Genomic DNA, 21,473 nt, shown 5'->3' with positions numbered 1-21,473 from the left:
ATGAGACAAGCAGGACACCACTGACACAGCCTCCCATCTACATGAAACACGGCATCACTGCTCCGGGCATCGCTCCAAGCTACACTGGGAAGACTGTTTTCCATTTGATCTGACCTCCTGGCATTCCGTTACTGCGTACGAACCACGCGTTTCCTACAAGGGCACCGTTTCACAGCCATCTCTCTTACGTAACAGCCGGCCACTTAGGGAGCAGTAAAGATGGGTCAAACGTACGACAAATGTCAGAACGAACGTTCTAGCAACACTCTTCCGGTCAAGCTTCACAGATGCACTTTTAAAAGTCAGCCCCAGCCACGCGGAGCAGATGCACGTGCGCCTGAGCACACACAAGTATGTTTAAACGTCCCCACAGGGACTCAGGTCTAGCCAGCATTTTCTGTCCCCTTTAATCAAGGACTCATTCTTGCTTTAGTGCCGTTATCCGGCTTAGCGTGGTCCTAACCGCGCCTCCCTCACACGTTCTCTCAGAGGCTCACATCGGCCTGAGTTGACGAGACACGTGAGCACTGGGGGACGCAGAGGAGCTGCCGATGCCCAAGAAGCAGACACACAAATGAAACTCAAGGCTCTAGACAGACTTCTCACACCCCAGAGGGGAAGCCGTACGGGGGACACCCGGGCCCGGGACCTGGGGTGGGGGGTCCCACCTCCACGAGCCCGTTTCCAAGCCTGCACGGGGGCAGGGGAGGGGGTTCGCAGGGCTGATCCCACGTGCATGGCGGGGGAGCCAGGGACGACGCTCGGGCTCGGGGGCATCCAGTTCTCTGCCCGGAGTCACCAGCACCCTCCTTTGCCCCGGCGTTCTCAGCTGTGACGTGGGACACAGCACCTACGCCGTCAGGGTGGTTGTGGGAATTAAGTCCAACAGCATCTGATTACTAGTAAGTGTCTGGCACAGAGCAGACTCGGAAAAGGACGGTGATTCGTGTGAAATTCAGAGCTTCTAAGCGTCAGGCCCCTCGGTCCACACTCTGCACGGACTTCAGATGCACAGAGGGGAAGCGACCACACACCCCAAATGCCACTCGGGACTCTGGGGGACGCGGCTCAGATACGCACGAGGCACAGATCGCTTGCACAAACCTTTGGATGTGGCAGGCCAGCATGGCTTTTGCTTTTAAAAAGTTTCAAACGTTTTAAATGCAGATTTTAATCTGAGGAATCTATCCAGTGTCTACACGGCCAACTGGTTTCCTTTTCCCACGTCTGCCTCAGGGTGAGCACAGCTGAGACTAAGGGGGTCTCTCTGAAGGACTGCGTGTAACTACCAGCCAGCCTTCGGCTCCCCAGGGAGTCCAGCCCCTGGAGGGGCAGGAGATGCCCGCCGGGTGCTCTGGTCCCAGGGGACGTCTGGCAGTGCCTGAAGCCGCTTCCGTGAGGGGGGAGGGGAGGCGTGCTGCCAGCCGCGGGGGGGAGGGGGGAGGCCTGCGGTGCAGGGGTCAGCCCCCCAGCAAGGAATTCTACCTGGACGTGCGTGTTGCCGCGGTCCAGAGACCATCCTGGCTTAAGTTTCAATGGACAGCATCGACCGGTCCTGTGCCCCCCCTCCCCCCTACCCGACAAGGGCTCTGCAGTGGGGTGTCGGCAGGGTCTCGACCTGCTCCCGGCAGAAAGCGCGGGGCTCCCAGGCCGCCTGGGCGCCGGCAGGGCTGGGCCGTGAGGAGGGACACAGGACCGGAGCTCACGAAGCCGAACCCTCGGCGGCTACCCCAGCTCCCCCGGCGGCCCTGCCTATCCTGCTCGCCCGACAGCGACGAGGGCTGGTCTCGGTCAAGGGGGAGCTCGCGCCCTCCACCCAGGCGGCCGCGGCTCCCACCCGCTCCTCTCCCGGCCGAGGCCGCCGGCAGCGAACCGCCCCCCGCCCCGCCACTGACCCAGACCGTCTCTCGGATCATCTTGGCCATCTTGAGCAGGAGCTGCCCGAAGGAGCCCGGCTCGAGGCGGGTGGCCGAGTGCTGAATGCAGAGGCAGAGGAGGAAGGCGGGGGTCAGCTTGTGGTCGTTGCCGCCCGGCTCGACCAGCGTCATGATCCGCTGCAGCAGCGCGTCCTCCATGTCGGGCTCGAACTCCAGGTGCAGCGGCCGCGCCCGGGGGGGTCCGGGCCTCGCGGAGACCGAGGCGCCCCGGGCCCGGAGCGGGGCGCCGCACATCCTACAGCTCTCCGGCACGGCCCGGAGGCGGGCCAGGGCCTGGGCGGGCAGGGGCTGGGCCTGCGCTGGGTCCTTCAGCAGCAGCAGGTAGTACAGGCCCAGGGAGAGCAGGTCCCCGTGGCGCAGCGCCACGGCGCGGCCCCCCACCTCCGAGAAGTTGACCGAGACGGACGCCCCGGGGATGGGCTCCAGGACCAGCTGTGCCCCCGCCTGAGCTCGGCCCAACGGCCGGCGCCTGCGGATGGTGCAGTGCAGGGGCAGGATGTCGGGGGCCGAGAGGCTGATGCTGGGCTTGCTGGAGGGGGTCCTCTGGCCCACCGTGTGCCGCTCCCGGTTGAGCACGTAGACCAGGCTGTCCTGAAACGCAGACACCAGACCTCAGGGGCAGGACGCCACTCGGGCAGTTCCACCCCTGGTACCTAAGCCGCCCTGGGCAGCACCCCCCCCCCCGCCCCCCGGAGCCCTTCCTGCCCCGCTGCCTGCCCACACTGGGCGCCCACCCCATCTCCCAGAGCAGCCTCGGTGGTACACCAGACGCCCGGGGTGCGGTTGGGGGGAGGCCCCAGCTTCGAGACATGAGAGGCCAGCCAAGGGCAGACCTGAACGTGGACACTGGTCTACAGACACGCCAGGCCCGCCCGCTCCGCCAGGTGACGGCGACAAGCTGGGGAGGCGCCCCCCCTTTTTGCGCCGGCTCCGGGAGGGAAGATGCCTCCCAGGACCTGAGCTGCAGAGCCCTGACAAGGTCACACAGCGTGCGGGGAAGGTGGAGCAGGAAAGGGAGCGGGGGACACGCGGGTGAGCGAGAGGCCGGGAGGAACAGCAGACCTCCCCCGGGCGGCAGCACGGGCAGGGTCGGCGGGGTCGCCAAGGGCGAGCCCCTTCAGGCCAAGAGGCCTCCGACAAAAGTGGTATGAAATGCGGGCGCGGGGCGGGGGCCTGCGGGACTCCTCAGAGGAAGCCGCCCCGCACACGCTCGAGGCCGCGGGAGGCCTGCGGCCCAGCCCACGGGGGCCATTCCCCAGGGGCCCGCCAGGCCGGGCAGGAAGGGGGCCCAGTACCAGGTAAGACCCACACTGGGATCAGTGAGTGAGGAGCTGGGGGGACCCCCTCCCAAGGCCCTGCTGCCGCCCACTGCAGCCTGGACGAAAGAATGTTCTGGAAGCAGAGGACGGGGAAGCCGCCACCCTCCTCCAGCGTCTAGGGCGGACCCAATGGGGTGCTCCCCCGCAGCCCATTTCTCCGGCCCCCGAGTCCCCCGCTGACGTGGTCAGTAAGGAGCAGAGGGGCGGGGGCGCCAAGCCGAGAGCCTCCCACGCCCTGCTCGCCGCCGCTCCTCCCACCGCCTCGGGCCCAGGAGAGGGGCGCTCACGTGCTGCTGGCTGTAGCCCTGCAGGAGCAGCAGGTGGGGCGACTCGTAGAGGGAGCAGCGCATGGCGTCCTGGCCGGGCTCCTCGGGGCCCCGGGCAGTGGACGGCGGGGCAATGGCCGAGCCCAGGCTGGTCTCGCTGACCGTGCGGCGCAGGCGGGGTGGAGGGGGGCTCCAGGTGCCCCCCGCGGCCGGGGCTGTGGTTCCCTTGGCGCGGCTCCGCTGCAGTCTCCGGGCCTGGGCGTTTATCCCTGCGGCAGAAGCAGCGCGGGGTGAACAGATGGCTCGAGGCCGCTCCTAACACGGGTCGCGGCTCCGTCAAGCAGGCCTGCAGGCGGCCGCGGGACTCTGCCCACAGACCGCATCCTCGGAAGGCCGTGGCTCCTCCGGGGCTCGCCCCGAGAGCCAGGCAGCCCGGCCGTCCGAGGCCCCAGACGCCCCACAGGAGCCCGTGGCGCATCCCAGCCCCGAGACCAGCCAGCACCACGGCCTCCCCGCGGGATGCCAAGCCCACCACAGCCTCGACCCCCGCAGAGTCAGCGTGCTGGGGGCTTCGTGGGTACCACGCCGACCCCAAAACCTGCCCATCCCCTGTCCCGTCCTGGCAGCCCGTGTGTGCGTGCGTGAGCTGATTAGGTGACGACTGTTCATCATCCCCCCCCATTTACAAGGAGGAAGCAGTCAACTCGCCACGTCACTCCAGCCCACAGGGCCGGCTGGTCTCCATCCAGAACACGGCTGCTCCGTCCCGGGGCACCTCCAACACGGCCAGGCACACGCATGCACACGCGCACACCCGTGCACACCCCACAAAAGCCTTACCCTTCTACACGCAGGAAGCGCTCTTTTAAACTAATGCCGCGTGAAAGCTGAGAAGCCACACGGAACTCGAGGGCCAGTCTCCTGTCACCGTCGCCTTCCCCGGCTGACCCAGGCCTTCCTCTCTGAGCCCCCTGCCGAGGGCCCTCCACACAGCCTCTGTCTGCAGCATCCCTTCCTGTAACCGTTCCAAACAAAACCAGACAAACCCAGGGCAAGTGAGGTGGGCAAGCGGGGGCCGAGGGCGCCCGGGAACACCGACCTGCCTTCCAGAAGGAGAAGGGAGCCCGGTCCCCGGCAGCCCACAGGGAGCCGGGGCTGCAGGAGGGAGGCTGCTCAGCCGCAGTGCGAGCCGTTTGCCGGGCGCCCGCTGCTCCCCGCCTGCTGCAGAGCCGGGCCAGCGACCGTCAGGCAGGGCAGCGGGCGGGGGGAGGGGTGGGGGAAGAGGGGCGGGTCAGGGGAAGGAGGAGGCCGAGGGCAGGAGGCAGGGATGGAGGAACAGAGGTGGGGGCAGGCGGGGAGGCAGCCCCCAGCCTCACCAGTCCCACCCCCCGCTCTCATGGCTGGGGCATCACGGCACAAGCGGGGGCCCTGCCTGGAAGAAGACATTTAAAAACCAGTCCAAAACGACGCTCTAGCCCAGGCTTTTCCTCCTCCTAGGACGGGGCTGCAGGAGAGGATGCACCTCAGAACCACCTTGCACAAGTGCTGGGGCTCCCGGGCAGCAGCAGAGCCCATAAGGTCACCCTTTCCTCTTCGATTCCTGGGGGCCCGCAGAGGCCCTGGACGAGGCCCGAGCGACCAGGGCCAGCGTCCCTGGGACTGCAGCAGATGGGCGTGGGCGCACACTCTCGGCCGACTGGACACCACTCCTCCAGCTGGGGTCCCACGTCCCCTCGCAGCTGACCCCCTCCCAGGCTAAAGCAGGGGCTCTCACCCCGCCCGCGCTCAGGGCCGCCTGGGGAGTTTGGAACAGCGTCCAGGGCTCATCCACAGGCCCTCAGGGTTGAAGGGCCAGGGCTGTCGGGAGGGAGGTAGCGGCAGCTCAAGGCCGGGGCCGCTGGGCCGCCAACGCCAGCACGGCCAACGTGCAGAGCAACCCACAAGGTCCAGCCGACAGATCCGTGCACACCCTGCGGGCAGCACAGCCACGAGGACCCTCACACGTGTGGACACCTGAGCGAGGAAGGCCCCGGAACCCCACGCAACCCTCCACGGGGACTATCCTCGCACAGGGCAGAGATGCTGCAGGGAAAGCTGGGCCCAGCCTGTACCCAGTGGCGGGTGGAAAGGCAGATGGGGAGCAATGGGTAGGGTGTGGGACCTCTGTTTACATGCTGAAAAGAGCACACAAAACCCCGCGGCATGCTGCTCACGGTGTGCGTACATGTGCACGTAAAGCTGTTTTCAAAAACGGACAGAAAAGGCACAGAGCAAGTTCCAGAAACGGCCGCCTGACGGGTGGGGGTCTGAGCCCGGGGAGGCACGTTGCATGCCGTATGGGAGCTGCTAGAACACGTGTGACATCACATACTGCACGTGACAGGACATGCTTTACGGATAACTCTGTGTGATGTTTTACTCGTTTTATTTTTTAAAACTCTAAATAAATGTGATTAAAAATGTTTATGTCAACTCTGGAAGGCAAGTACTCAGGTGTAAAGTAAAAATCATAAACACTCTGAGGTCCTCGCACGTGTGTAGGACTCTGCGGCTGCCCCGAGGTGGGCTGGGGGCCTGGCGGCGGGGGCGCCTGATGAGGCCGCTGGAGACCGGTCGTTCGGCCAGGCGTCCTGAGGAGGGTCGTGGCTTCGGGTGCCGATGAGGGTGCCGCGCCGCGTCTGATCCCACGTCAGCTTCACCACCACAATCCACGCATCCCAACGACGCGCAAACCCAGGGCGTGTCTGCCCGGCTCTGAGCACAACCTCCTCCCTAAGCCTGGGATGGAGGCTGGGCGGCGACAGGAGGGACGTGTGGGCAGCGTCACCCACAAGCCAGCGGCCTGCGGGGCGCGGCCTGGGGTTCTCAGCCTGGTCCAGGCAGACCCGCAGCCTCGTGGTCCAGGCTCTGCACACTGGATCTGGGGCGTCACGGTGGAGCCCGCGTCCCGAGCAAGGTCGTCCCCATGGCCCCTCCACTGCCACCATGATGGGGATTCGGTAACAGACACACCACGGAGAAGCCCTGGCCCACAGGGGAGCGGCGCCGGCAGGATAACGTGACGAGAGCGGCCAGGCCTTGTACGGCGGTGATCTCACGTGCCAAGTCACTCATCTTAGAGGAAAACGCCCAACCTTGCCACTGGGTGAAGAAGACGCGCTCCATTTCTGGATCACGCCTCCCCGTGAGCTGGGCTGGACGGCCCAGCCCTGGACATTTCTCGCTACGCTAGGGGTGACCGAGTTAGCGAGGTCAGAGGTTTATCTGGTCCTGCAGGTCTGAGGGACACCCGGGAATCTGCATTCTTGTAAAAGCTCCCCAGAAGGTTCTGGAACTCAGCTAGGATAGGAACCGCTGCCAGGGCACTCCCCCCCCCCCCAGTGCCCTGTACACAGAAAGCCCACGGGGGAGAAAGGGAAACCCATGGGGCGCTCGGAAGACATACTCGGAAGACATACTCGCACCTACCGCTTTTATTTGCGTTTTGGATTTCTAACTCTTTTCTCTAGATTAAAACGTTTGTCAGTTCCCAGGAAGGTGGCAGATACGAGGCTCTGCTCTTCCCTCTCATATAAGGCACACCTCGTCTTACCGCGCTTCACGGACACGGTGGGCTACAAACTGAGGGTCTGCGGCAACCCCGGCTGAGCAAGTCTATTGGCACATTTCTTCCAACAGCGTTTGCTCACTTTGTGTCTCTGCGCCACACTGTGGTAATTCTCGCAATATTTCAGACCTTGTCGTTATTCTTATATTTGTTATGGTGATCTGTGATCAATGATCTTTGATGTTACTCTTGTAATTGTTTTGACATTTTTTTAGTAATAAAGTATTTTATTTTTTTACTTATTTTTTAAACGCCTGTATTGGAAAAATATGGAACGCTTACGAATTTGCGAGTCATCCTTGCGCAGGGGCCACGCTAATCTTCTCTGCATCGTTCCAATTCTAGTATATGTGCTGCTGAAGTGAGCACGGTAACAAAGTATTTTAAAATTAAGGTTTGTACGTTGTTTTTCTAGACGTAATGCTATCGCACCCTTAACAGACCTCAGGAGAGCGTAAACATCACTTTTCTAGGCACTGGGAAGCCAAAAAGTTCCTGTGACTCTCCTTACCGACGTGCCGCCTTCACTGCAGTGGTCTGGGCCTGAACCCACCACATCTCAGAGCTGGGCCTGTATCTGTTCCCTGGTGAACAGGCAGAAACACACCCAGCAGAGGAATAAAAGGAGGGGTGTGGGTAACCAGAACCTGGAGAGGCCTCTGTGTCCCCCGCACCCAGGACACACATGGGACCACCTTACCGCCCAACACTGGGCCCCAGACCCAGAAGCACAATGACCACCTTCCCACGTCTTAGGCGGATAACACAGCCAGGAGAGACTCTGAAACAACCCTTGCTGCCCCTGAACAGGCTCACAGTTAGGCCACAGGCCCTGACTTGGATGTTCAGGGCCGATCCTGCCCGCTCCTGGACTGTGCGTCTCTCCCACGGGAACTGGGGAAGGGGCCCTAACCTGCAGGAGGTGTAACCGTGACACAGACGACGGTGGCGGCCTGCACAATGGACGCGGTTAAAGAAAGGAGCTCGGAGCTTCCCTCTCCCGGCAGCTGCTCCAGCTCCCGCCACCGGAATCAAGGCTGCGAGCGGCTGACTCTGCAGGGCAGGGATCTGCGGTCCCTCATCCCCTCCATCAGACGCTCCTGGGCCAGGCAGCCGTCGGGCAGGGGGGGAGAGGTGGAGGGATGACACCCCAGGCCACACGGTGTTTTACGTGTCGGTGCCGGCACCCTCTCTGCGGGGAGAGAGGAAAGGACCCTGGATACCGGGGGGGGGCGGGGGCCGCTGTTGGACATTAATTCTGAAAGCAGCTGGCAGCTGTCATCAGAGCTCCCGTCATGGGCTCCAGCACAGCACTGGAAAGAACAACACAGCTCTCTTCCTGAACGTCAGTAAGTTCAGGACAATAAATTCAAGCTGTAGGTTTTACCCCCGGGCCCTGTTTGCTCTTCTCTCCCAGGATCGGAGGGTTTGAAACAGCGTCTCCAACTCAGAGAAGTCCCTGTTGCTCACAGCCACTACCAGGGCTGCAGGAGAACTCAGGGATGTGGTTTTCGTCGGGGACGGATGAGGCAAATGTTCCTGCATTCGGGAATTTTGCCGAAATTGGGGGAGTTGAGACTATTTCAGTGATCCCTAATAACAGCTGGAGAGGCGAGGCTGACACAAACTCTGCAGTAGCCGCTGCAAAACTCAGAGGTCAGACCTGCCTTAAACAAGCCCTTTTAAACTAGAATGCGCTTTTCTGGGTTAGCAAAAGATGCAGAACGCAGCCCTAAGTTAATCAAGCAAGCCTTGACGTTAATTTGAAGTTTTTTGTATTTGAAATGTACAACGACGACGACAAACTACCTAAGGACCATTTGGGGACGCAGCATCTATCTGCTACATGGCCAGCTTTATTCTGAGTGTTTTGCATTCAATTCCATTGCATTCTCACAATAAACCCTTCAAAGGGACTGCAGTGACACGGGAATATGTTGCCTAGCTTTTTAGGATCGATCCTACCATTGGCAAATAAAATTCTAAAAAAAGTGTATATCGTACCCGCCCTCCCCAGTTAGGGACACAACACGGATGCCTGCTGACCACTTCTGGTCAACAGCGTACTGGAGGTCCTGGAGGTCCCAGCCAGTACGATAAGGTAAGAAAAACGAATGGAAAGGTAGGATTGAAAAGAAAGAAAGAAATTTATGATGATTTTCAAGACGATGTGATTGTGTATACAGAAAATGCAAAAGAATCTACGGACAAATTATTAGAATTAACAAATGAGTTTAGCAAGGGAACTAGATATGGTGAGTATGCAAATTCAATACTATTTTAAAATACTAGAAACAAAGAGAAAAGGGTATGTTTAAAAAGAAAGATACCATTTATAATAATGTCAAGAAACATGAAACTAAGGAATAAATCTTCCAAAAGATGTGCAAGACCGTGTCACTGAAAACTACAAAGCACCACTGACAGAAGTCAAGGACGCTTAAGTGAAAAAGACGGACAGGCCAAGTGTGAGAGAGGAAGTGGGACAGTTAGAGCCCTTGCACACTGCTGGGGGAGGGGGGTGTCAACTGGCACGAGCAGCCTGGAAAGCACCGTGTGCTGGTGTCTCCTACCACTGAACCATCAAGTCCACTCCTCAGTGTACACACGATAGGAACACACGTGGGACCACAGGACGTGCACAGGAACACGTCCACGGTGGCATCACTCCTAATGGGCCCAAACTGGAAACACCACGTGTCTACCAACAACAGGATGACCAGATCAACTGTGGCCCATTCACATAATGGAATCCTGCACAGCAATAGTAATGCATGGACTCTTCTAAAAGCAAGAATAAGCCCAAAAAAAACAAAAAACAGAAAGCCAGACACAAAAAGGTACCCATAATACGATTCCATTTATAGGAAATTTACTTAGAGCCAAAACTGAACTATGGTTTTAGAAGTCAGAGAGGTTGGCTCAATGGCCAAGGACCAGAAGGGGGTGTGAGGGAGGCTGCAGGTGTCCTGATAATGTTCTAGTTCTTGCCACACAGGTGCACTCATCTTCTGAAAACTCGTTGAGCTGTACCCTCACAATGTGGGCACGCTTCTGTCTGTACGCTATTTTTCAATGAAAATTTTCCTTTTAAAGAAGAGGACATCAGATGTTAAGATTACCATACACAAATTATAAGATCATGCTTACACTGTTTAAAGAGATAAAACATGCCTTGAAATATGTGTAGAGAACAGGAAATCATAAACAATAACATCAGCTTTGAAAAATAACCAATTAGAACTTCTAGAAACGAAACAATACAGTAACAGAAAGTATGCACCATATCAGACACAACGGAAAAGAGAATCAGTGAACTACAAGGCAAGTCTAAAATGTCTAGGATGTGGTATAAAGTGACCAAAAATGGAAGAACAAAGGAGACACGAAAGACATTAGGAGACAGGGAAGAGAGAGCGAGAGGCCTCACACACGTTGAAAGACAGCTCTGGGGGGACTCCCTGGCAGGCCAGTGGTCAGGACTCAGGGCTTTTACTGCTGAGGGCCCGGGTTCAAGCCCTGGTTGGGGACTTAAGATCCCACAAGCCATGCAGCACGGCCAGGAAAAAAAAAAAAAAAAAGACGGCTCTGGGAGGAAAGAGGGCAAAGGCAATATCTGAAAAGAAAATACGTGAGCATTTTTCAGAATTGACTGAAGAAACCAATTGGCAGTCTCATGAAGTCCAATAAAAGAAAGAAGAGAGACATCACAAGAAAACTACTGACCAATATCCCGTATGTAGAGAAATGAAAAAGTCTCCAAGATAGTAGCAAACCATGTTCAAGTGGGATTTATCCCAGGAATGCAAGAGTGATCTCACATACAACAGTCAATCACTGTACTATACTGTATTGATACAATAAAAGACCAACATGACATGGCCAGGTACTAAATGCTACTGGATTATACACTTTAAAATTGTTAATTTTATGTGAATTTTATTTCCATTTTAAAAGTCAGGCTTTAGGGCTTCTCTGGTGGCGCAGTGGTTGGGAGTCCACCTGCCGATGCAGGGGACGCGGGTTCGTGCCCCAGTCCGGGAGGATCCCACGTGCCGCGGAGCGGCTGGGCCCGTGAGCCATGGCCGCTGCGTGTCCGGAGCCTGTGCTCCGCAATGGGAGAGGCCGCTGCACGTCCGGAGCCTGTGCTCCGCAATGGGAGAGGCCACAGCAGTGAGAGGCCCGTGTACCGCAAAAAAAAAAAAAAAAGTCAGGCTTTAAAGACCCTAATGTGAAAGGCAAAACTATCAAGCTTTCATAAGAGAACGCAGGGACTATCTCTACAACCTCAGAGGCAGGGACGGATCTCTTATACGAGACAAAACCAAAACAGAATCAAAAGCATTGACCATAAAGAAGAGAATCGACAACGTCAACTATACGAACAATTTTATTCATCAAAAGACACGATAAGTAGAGTTTAGAAAATCAACTCACAGACTGGGAGGAAATCATTATCATTACAACACGTATTACTGATAAAAGACTAGAATCTAGGGACTTCCCTGGTGGTCCAGTGGGTAAGACTCCTCGCTCCCAATGCAAGGGGCCCAGGTTCGATCCCTGGTAGGGGAACAAGATCCTGCATGCGTGCCGCAACTAAGAGTTTGCATGCCGCAACTAAGAAGTCCGAATGCCACGACTAAGAAGCCCGAATGCCGCAACTAAGACCGGCACAGCCTAAATAAATAAATAAATATTTTAAAAAATATATTTTAAAAAAAGACTAGAATCTAGAATAAAGAATGCCCACAAATCATTAAGAAAAAGACCAAACAATAGAAAATGCAACAGAGCAGACCAGGCACTTGACACTTCCAGTGGAATGGTAAACTAGGAAACTCTTTGACCCCATCAGGTGAAGTAGAAATATGCACACTCAGTGTCCAGCAATATCCCTACCAGGTGTGCACCCCCGAGGGACTTGTACGCTTAGGGACCAGGACGCTCTGAGCTGCACGATTCCCAGACCCATTTGCAGAGCTGCTCAGCATCACTGCACCCACGTGGCAGGACACGGCTCCAAGCAGCACGGGCGGGAGCCCCACAAGCACGACACGAAGGAGACGTAAATCCACCCGCATAACTCAAAACAGGCAAAGGGAAACGCTCGTAGGCAAAAATGCACAGGTGATAACACTAAAAGGAAACTGAGAAAACAGTCACTACGAAGTCAGGATGGTGGTTCCTTCCGAGGGGGAGGGGGAGGGAGAGGGTGGAGCTCAGGGTGACCCCGCGGGGACAGCGAGGCTCTGGTGGCGGCTTGCTTGGTAATGACCTACCGACCCAAGCAGGCGGGTCTTCTGCCCTTTCCTGCACACGGTCCCTTCTACAGTTACATACCCGTCCACAGCCTCACGACCCGCCGCCATACCTGTCCAGGGGGAGGGCGCCCTGAGGACACGCCGGGTGGGGACCGGAGGCCCCTGCCCATCCCGCCGAGGGCTCTGCCGCCTGGAAGTGGCCACAGGCTGTTGTGGCCCCTGAGTTCCAACCAGCAATAAGGACACTGCCTACACCAGCCGCTCCGAAAGTTGGATGCTGCCGGGAGGAGGCGCCCCGAGTGGCCGCTGCCGGCTGCCAGCTCTGCAGCTCCATTTCCACCCGGCCCTGTCCCCCCAGCACAAATCCTTGTCCGCCACCCACGGAGCTGCCCGACGTCCGCCTTCCCGCCAGTGGCCCAGGGGTTCAAGTCCCGGGCAAAATGCAGATGTCCTAGGCTTCCCAAGCCTCCTCTCCACGGGCCTGGAAGAGAGCCACGAACACCTCCAAGGGGACCGCGTCCCCTCCGCACCCTCCGTACTCCACCCGTGACATCTTATTTCTTAAGCTGGGTCATGGGTGCGCAAACAGTTCATTACACTACGCTGTATCTATTTCTTGTGTGCCTGAAGTATTTCAAAATAAAGATTAGGAAAGCAATAAGAAGCAGGTACAGATGACAAACAGATGTTCGTGAACATTCCAAAATCTGCTCCACCTCACAAATACTAAAGGAAACGCAAGCTAAATAATGAGGTACACTCTCCCTTCAAATCAGCAAAGATTCTTTGGTGACGGAATCACAGGATCGCGAGGATAAGGAGAGACGGCACACTCAGAAACTGCCCATGGGAATGTGAACTGGCATTGGGCCACCCCAATTTAAAAACAGCCAGCGGGGGGCTTCTCTGGTGGCACAGTGGTTGAGAGTCCGCCTGCAGATGCAGGGGACGCGGGTTCGTGCCCCGGTCCGGGAGGATCCCACGTGCCGCGGAGCGGCTGGGCCCGTGAGCCATGGCCGCTGAGCCTGCGCGTCCGGAGCCTGTGCTCCGCAACGGGAGAGGCCACAGCGGTGAGAGGCCCACGTACCCACAAAAAAAAAAATATATATATATATGTGTATATATATATATATATATATATATATAACTATGTACATAGGTTGATTTAAATTATGTAAGAAAAGTAATGCAACAGTAAGAAAAGAATGAAAGGCACCAAAATGTTGAAAGCAATTCTCTCTAGGCGGTGACTTTACACGTGATTTTTGCTCTCTACCTAATTCTTACCCTTATTTTCCAAATTTTCAATAATGAATATGTCTTATTTTCTTAAGTGGGGGGAAGTCACATTTTCAAGTACCGAGGAGCATTATTTCCGTGGTAAAACTTGGACCTTCTCCTGCCAATTAGGGCCCTAATCAGGGAAGAGCAGCCGTCTCTAGAAGGAACTAATAAGCTAATTAAGATAATGGGTAACTGAGGAGATCAAACGCTCAGACCATTTGTTAGCCAGTCACAGATGGAAACAGAGCCTTCCAGAACCATGCCAACGAGAGAGCAGTGTGGCAGAAGCAGGAACTTTCTTTAGCTGAAACCAAAGGCCCTGTGTGACTCCCCAGAGAAGCCTCGAGCCCTCCCTGGGAGAGGATCCTGGTAAACCGAGCGACACCAGCCCACCCGGCGCCCCTGCTCACAGACCCACACGGGAGGGGCCGCCGACGCCCCTTCCCGGGTCCACCTGGAGGACCAGCTTTGTCGTGAAGGTCAGCACCCCCTGTCTCTCGCCCAGAGTGAGGAGCCTCCCTGCCCAGGAGGCTGCATCCCGAGGATGCCCGACGCCCCACTGCCCTGCAGCAAAATCCCTACGCTCGTGCAGGCTGGAAGAGACAGCCATGGAAACCGCTTTGAAAATTGGGCAAGAAGACAAGAGAAACTAGGAGAGAAAAGACCCGGAAAACACGTCAGTCCAGAAGACGCAGAACCTGGATAACAGACGAACCAGAAGGAACGATCCAAGGAGGGATGTGATTTTTCAGAACTGAAGAACATGCGTTTTTAGCTTAAAAGTCTGACACACAGTAGAGGTTAAAAACGCATAAGGGGGGACTTCCCTGGTGGCACAGTGGTTAAGAATCCGCCTGCCAATGCAGGAGACATAGGTTCGAGCCCTGGTCCGGGAAGATCCCACATGCCGCGGAGCAACTAAGCCCGCGCGCCACAACTACTGAGCCCGCATGCCACAACTACTGAAGCCTGCATGCCTAGAGCCCACGCTCCGCAACGAGAAGCCAAACCGCAATGAGAAGCCCCGCGCGCTGCAACAAAGACCGAACACGGCCAAAAATTTAAAAACGCATAAGGGGTCAAAATACGCAAACAGCAAATTTTAATAACCTTAATACGTTAAGAGAATATGGTCGTTATAAACAAATATGGTAACAGACACAACCATCACTTTTTACATAAAAAAACAAAAGTCTAGCAGAAAGGGTGCAAACACACCCCAACCGAACACACACTGTAAGTCTGCAGAATGAGGCAGCGTGAAGAAATTACCCGCGTCTCCAGAGGGAGGAGAGAGAGATTAAGTCCAAAGGAGTGAGAGTCCCAACACGCCCCAGCCTCTCCTGGAGGCACTGGGAGCTGAAAGGAATGGACTGAGGCCTCCAAAATTCTAGGAGAGAAAAGTATTTTCATCTAAAGCTCTACGCCCAGCTAAGCTATTAATCCAGCATTAAGGTGGAGCAAAGGTTTTTCAAGCAACTTCACCTCTCATGGACACTTTCCCAGGAGGCCACGGGAGGAACTGGTCCACGTAAACCAGGTGTAAAGCGAGAACCAGGGGAAAGGGAGCAGAGACGGGGGTCTCCTCTGCAGAGACACCAGGGTGAGGACGGCTGAGAGTGGGCTCGAGAGCAACCAGCCTGACCTGAGCAGGCAGAAGGCGCCCAAACTGGATAAAACCAGCCACACACCTGAGCATCTTGAAAAGAGATACTGGCAGAGGATGGAGGAATGCTGAATTCGTGAAAAGTACCAAGAAAAAGGGCAAATAATACCAACAATTAATTCCAAAGAGACTGGAAGCTGGACTAGAAGGAAAGGTAATCTTTGTGTACACCAGGCCTCAGCTGTAAAAAGCTGTCTCTGGTCCTAAAAATGTAAACACTGATCACTAATCTAAACAAACTTACAACCGTCCTGAGAGGACAGGGCGAGGGAAGCTGATGTTTTCAAAGAGGGATGGTGAACAGAGCTGAATTCTCATCTTCATGGAAGGAGTCACTAGATCAGGCTCAAAATGTAAAAACCAAGCAGTAGTGGGATAAATGTGTTACTTCAAGCTGTGGAATTAAATGCCAAATAAGGAACAGTTCACAACTGAAACTGGCTCCCTCTGGGCAGGGCAAATTGGGAAGAGGGAAGGCTAGTGCAGGGACCTGCTGCTTCAGCATTTTTTCTTTGTTTTGTTATTTCTAATCAGCAATGAGAAGCCCCGCGCTTTAACTGTGCACGTATATATAACTGGTGAAAGTAAGTTTTTAAGCGTACATACTTTTCAACCTCCTAAACGAATGAATGAATGAATGCACGCGCTTACGGTATGTATTTCATCGACTCCTAGACACACTTTTTTGCACATTTTAACATCTCTGAACGCATCCTGCGTTCTTGTGGAGTGTCCCAGGCAGCAGCTGTCATGTGAGAACTTGGCTATTGTTCCTGGGGGGCAAGATTCTTCAATATTTCAGCCATTTAAGGGCCATTTGAAGAATGAATGAGCTCTGGTTGTCATGTGCAAACTTGCAGAATTTGGGGCCAACAGCTTGAGAGAAAATCCCAGGGATAACAGTGGAGCACTTTCAAGAAATGCGGCATCAGCAATATTCTTGAGGGCGCAAAGAAGGGCACCGTGTGGGAATGTGCACAGTGACAGCTCGAGCCGAAAAGAAGACTTTGAATTTATTTCACTCCTATTTATCTTCTTGTGTGTGCGTGTGCACAGAACACTACAGATTAAAGTCCGTGTTTAAATAAATCTTCAGGTTTATTAGAGCTCTTTAGGTAAGTACAAAACTAGGAACCCCAAGTAATAATAGTAAGACATTGTGTCCTCGTTTAACTTGTACGATTTTTCATGTTAGTGGTAAGTAGGTATGGTGGTCTTACAATCAATAACATCTTTTATGTGGTGAAATACGGTATATACAGGAATATGTATTGCAAAATTGTTCTTAATGACCCCCAAATATACACAGTGCTCTGACCACACCATGGAACATTCCATAAGCCCTAGAATGAATGAATCAGAATGATAACAGATGACGTGCGGAGATTTTCAAAAGGAGTTTGTTAAGAAAAGATACAGAAAACTAAGTATGTGATCCCACTTTAAAATGATAATAACTGGGACTTCCCTGGTCACGCTGTGGTTAAGAATCCGCCTGCCGATGCAGGGGACGCGGGTTCGATCCCTGGTCCGGGAAGATCCCACATGTCACGAGGCAACTAAGCCCGTGGGCCACAACTACTGAGCCTGCGCTCTAGAGCCTCCCCACTGCAACTACTGAGCCCATACACCACAACTACTGAAGCCCCCGCGCCTAGAGCCCGTGCTCCACAGCAAGAGAAGCCACCGCAATGAGAAGCATGTACACCACAACAAAGAGTAGCCCCCGCTCACCGCAACTAGAGAAAGCCCGCGCGCAGCAACGAAGACCCAACACAGCCAAAGATAAAATGAAATTAAAAAAAAATAATTTAAGAAAAACTGACTAAAAGTTTGCATGTGTACGTGTTTACACAGATCTGTACAGGAGCATCTGAGCACAGAAAAACTATGGAAGGTCACGGTGGGAGCAGAATTCTAAGGTGACCCCATGATCTCTGCCCCTACGGTTACTCCCATGATTAAGTACATGGGCAAGAGAGATTCTGCCGGTATAATTAAGGTAACTGAGCAGTTGATCTTAAGATACAGAGAGTACCCAGTGGGCCCAACCTAATCATGTGAGTGACTTCAAAGCAGAGAGTGTTCTCCAGCTGGTCACAGAAGAAAAGGGTCTGAACAAGGGGCTCCCCCTGCTCCGATGGGCGGGGCTACAGGAAAAGGAGCTGAGAGTGGGCTCTGGTCCACAGCTGGCAAGAAAAAGAAAGGAAACAAAACACGGAGATTTTGGTCCCACAGCCCCAAAGAACTGAATTCTGCCTTGTCAGCCAAACTTTGTGGGAAAGTTGTCTACACACAGGCTTCCTCTCTTTTCTCCTGTTCACCCTTCTGTATAAGCAGGAAACATTTCAGGCACCCAGAAGGGTATGAAGAACAAAATAATGCACCCGCTGCAGCCTGAAGAAAGGAAGCGCATCCTAGATACGGCTGAGCCTTCTCTCTCCCACCCAGAAATAACAGCTACGCCGATTTGGGGTCATAACTCCCATGTGCAGATTTATTTTTTTTCCATGTATTAAGTATGGCCAAGATATTATATACATACATAGTAAATATCTCTGAAAAATATATTTAATTTGCCATTTTTTAAAAAACTGATGAAATGGTATCATACAATATGAACACACCCACTTGCTATGTGTACCTCCAGCTCATTTGTTTTCAGTGCTGTATGGTATTCCATTGCAATATATTAAAATGGACCCATTTTTCCTGTTGGTCAATGAGCAAGTCAGTCTCCAAGACGGTCCCTAGTGACCTCCTGCTTTTCGAGCCCTTTTGTAGTCTCCTGCCACCGTGAATAGGGCCCGTTTAATCACAAAGACATGGCGGAAGTGGCAGTGTGACTTCCATGGTCAGGTCATGTAAGACACTGCGGCTTGTGCCTGGCTCTCTCAGATCACGTGCTGGGGTTAAGTCGGCCGCCATGCTGTGAGGACACTCAGTCAGCCCTACGGAGAGCTGAGGCCTCCTGCCAACGACCAGCATTAACGTGCCAGCCGACATCTCACATGTTACATCATCTCGGCATTCCAGAGATTCATCAAACTTGGTCATGACGGTTTTCATATACATTTCTGGTTTGGTTTTAGTTTTCAAAATCAATATTCATAAGTGAATTTGGCTCATAACTTTTCTTTATCATGTTTCCTTTCTCTGGTTTATGTGAAGGTGAGATTTGTTATAAAAAATGTTTCTTCTTTTTCCGTTTTCTGGAATAGTCTGATGTAAAATATTGGAATAATCTTGTCACTGAATATCAGTAAGAATTGGCCTGTACAACCTTCTAGGTTTTATGTTTTTGTGAATTTACTTTGGTTTTGGTGGGGACATTTTCAAACTACTCATGCCATTTCTTTCAAGGTTATAAGTCCATTCAGGTTTTCTATCCTTCAGTGAGTCTGGGTAGGTTACCTTTTTCTACGAGATTGTCCATTTCGTCTAAGTTTTCAAATTTACTGCCATAAAGCTATCTATAAGATCCTTTAAATGAAAATGAAAAAAAAAAAAACCTACCGTATTTGTAGCTATATCCCCTTTTAAATTCCTAAGATCGCTTGTGTACCATCTTTAGTTTTCCTCGACAATCTTCCCGGTTTTGACTATTTTATTAGTCTTTTCAAAGAACCTACTCTTCACTTTGTTGATCCTCTGCACTGCACGTTTATTTTGTCTTTATTTTCTGCTCTGTATCATTTCCTTTCTTCTCTCACTGAATGTATATCCTTTCTAACCGAGTTCTGTAGGCACACAGCTCATCAACTGCCAGCCTTTACTCTTTTCTAGGGTAAGCATTTAAAGCCATAACCCTCCCCTTCTACACACCACATTGGCTGCATCCCACAAGTTGCATTTTCATTACTGTTCAGTTCTAATTCACATTAAAGTGTCTTTTTTGATCCTGACTTATTGGGGAGCATTTGAATGTGTAAACGTATGAGTTCTGTGTAATTCGCTCTACCACTGCCTTCCAACACCCATCCTCTCCTTCTCCCATCGCATAATGGTGGGGAACGGTGGTCGTGTAACCAGCTGATACAAACTACAACTTCCGGTCTCCCTCACAGGTAGGCAGGGCCTTGTGACTAAGTTCCAGTCAGTGAAAGACGAGGGAATGTCATCTTCTAGGGACTTCCAGGAAAGCTCCATAGGAGGAGGACGCAGTCTGCAGGGACACCTTTGGCCTTGCCCCCTTCCTTCTTTCTTCCTGCCTTAAATGAAGATATGATGGCTATGATGGCAGTGGTCCCGCCACCATCCTGCACCTTGAGGTGACCTTGAGGATGGAAGGCATGGACTACAATGGTGGGGCTGAAAGTGCAGAAGCCTGGGTCCCTGGGGACCAGGAAAGCTCCGCCATCAGCCCTGAATTTACTCCCTCTGTAATGTGAGAGAAAAGCACCCTGTATGGAGTTCAGTAGTTGTTATCTGGCCAAATGCAATTCCTAACCCATAAAGAGGTCTTTAAGATATCACTTTGATGTTGGTTTCTTGATTACAAAATACTTCTCACACACACACACACACACACGAAAGCATTTACAATTGAGACTAATAATAAAATGAACACCATTTCCTCCACCACCCAACCTGCAAAAAGTAGAACACTTCCAGTCTGCTTTCTTGCAGCTGCACCTCCCCTGCTTCTCCCCACCTCTCGCCCTTGCTATTCTGAATTTTATTTCACATTCCCTCGTTTTTCCTTTATAGTTATACCTCACTTTTTTGTCACCCTAAATTATACTGCCCTATTTTGCTTTTCTGTAAACCTTGTGTAGATTGTGCCACACTGTGTATTTTTCTGTGACTGTCTCTCTCCCCTCAACACTATGAGACACACCTACCCCGATGCATGAAGCTTTGGTCCATCTAATCTCACAGCTTTACGCTGTCTGCTGCATGAATACACTCTCTCCACTCCCCGTTCAGGGGTATGTGGGTCATTTCGAGCTTCAGGCTATTACAGAATGCTGCCGCAAACACTCCCCTACTCGTCTCCCGGTGACCCGTGGGACGGTCTTTCTAGGAAAGTGCTTCCTGACTTTTCTGATACGATGGCATGTGAGGGAAACGATGACATCCCCATGGCACGCTGGAGGTAAACTAGAGGGTGTGTAGGGTTCTGGACACGGCTGCAGCGGTGGCCCACAAACTCTGGCCACCTCAAGGGATAAAGAGACTGGTGAGGTTAAACCCACCAGTGCCCCACAGTGTGGGAGTGGAGCCCCCAGGGCAGAAGGAATGGAGCACAGGGTGCGGGCACGTCGGCCACACTAGACAACAGCCACCTTCTCCTGAAGGGACCAGACAGCGTGTACTCCCCCCGCCTCCTCGCCAAACCTGAATATTGTTAGGCTTCATTTTTGTAAAAGAAAAATAGCTCTGTGGTCTTAAATCCTATTTTCCTCACTAACAAGATCGAGCACCTTTCCATGTTTATTGTCCATTCTTAGTTCCTCTTCTGTGAAATACCTACGCATGTCTTTTGCCAGTTTATTGGGTTGTTTCATCTTTTCAAATAGATTTTTTTCTTCATCCTTAATATAGCCTGGCTAGTAATCATTTGTTTTACGTATTATGAAATCTCCCTGCTTACAGACTGTTTTTCAATTTTCACTGTTCATTACTCAATACGATTAAGAGATTCTGTTCATCAGTCTCTTCACGGTGTGAGCTTTCTTGTGTCTTCTTTAGGAAATTCTTCTCTATGCTGTTTGTCATGGTTCCTAACTTACTGTTCTGCAGTAAGAGAACAAGTTCTATGAATCAGATAACTTGAGCTATGTTGAGTCTTACTTTCTGGATCTAGCATGAGGTTATTTTTTTTTTTTTACATGTCCAAGTGCTTGAGAATAACATGCATTTTCTAATTGTTGAGTGGAAGTTTCTATAACAAATGCCCAATAGATCAGGGACGACAAACGCCAGCCGGGGGGGAATGGGTGACAAATCCAGGCCTGGCCATCTGTTCACATATTGTCCAGGGCTGCTTTCACTCTACAAAGGCAGAGTTTGTATAGCCTCACAAAGCTGAAAATATTTCCTATCTGGCCCTTTACAGGAAAAGTCTGCCAAGCACTGTTGTTGTGTTCAAAACTGTTTCCCTTCTACTTGTCGTCTGCTTAGTATC

At 53.1% G+C, this 21,473-nt stretch overlaps 1 protein-coding gene across 1 annotated transcript in view; it reads right to left on the bottom strand.

Moving 5' to 3' along the window:
• The window catches only part of RADIL (Rap associating with DIL domain), a 127,883-nt gene that overhangs the window by 22,994 nt on the left and 83,416 nt on the right, over positions 1-21,473 (bottom strand). The window contains 2 exon segments of the mRNA XM_079944721.1: positions 1,896-2,528; positions 3,544-3,791. Coding sequence (XP_079800847.1) covers positions 1,896-2,528; positions 3,544-3,791 — 881 coding nt within the window.

This window comes from Stenella coeruleoalba, assembly GCF_951394435.1.
Source record: "Stenella coeruleoalba genome assembly, chromosome: 15".
NCBI classification, from domain to species: Eukaryota; Metazoa; Chordata; class Mammalia; order Artiodactyla; family Delphinidae; genus Stenella; species Stenella coeruleoalba.
Note: the sequence above shows the minus strand (reverse complement) of the source record. Positions and strands in the feature narration are given on the sequence as shown.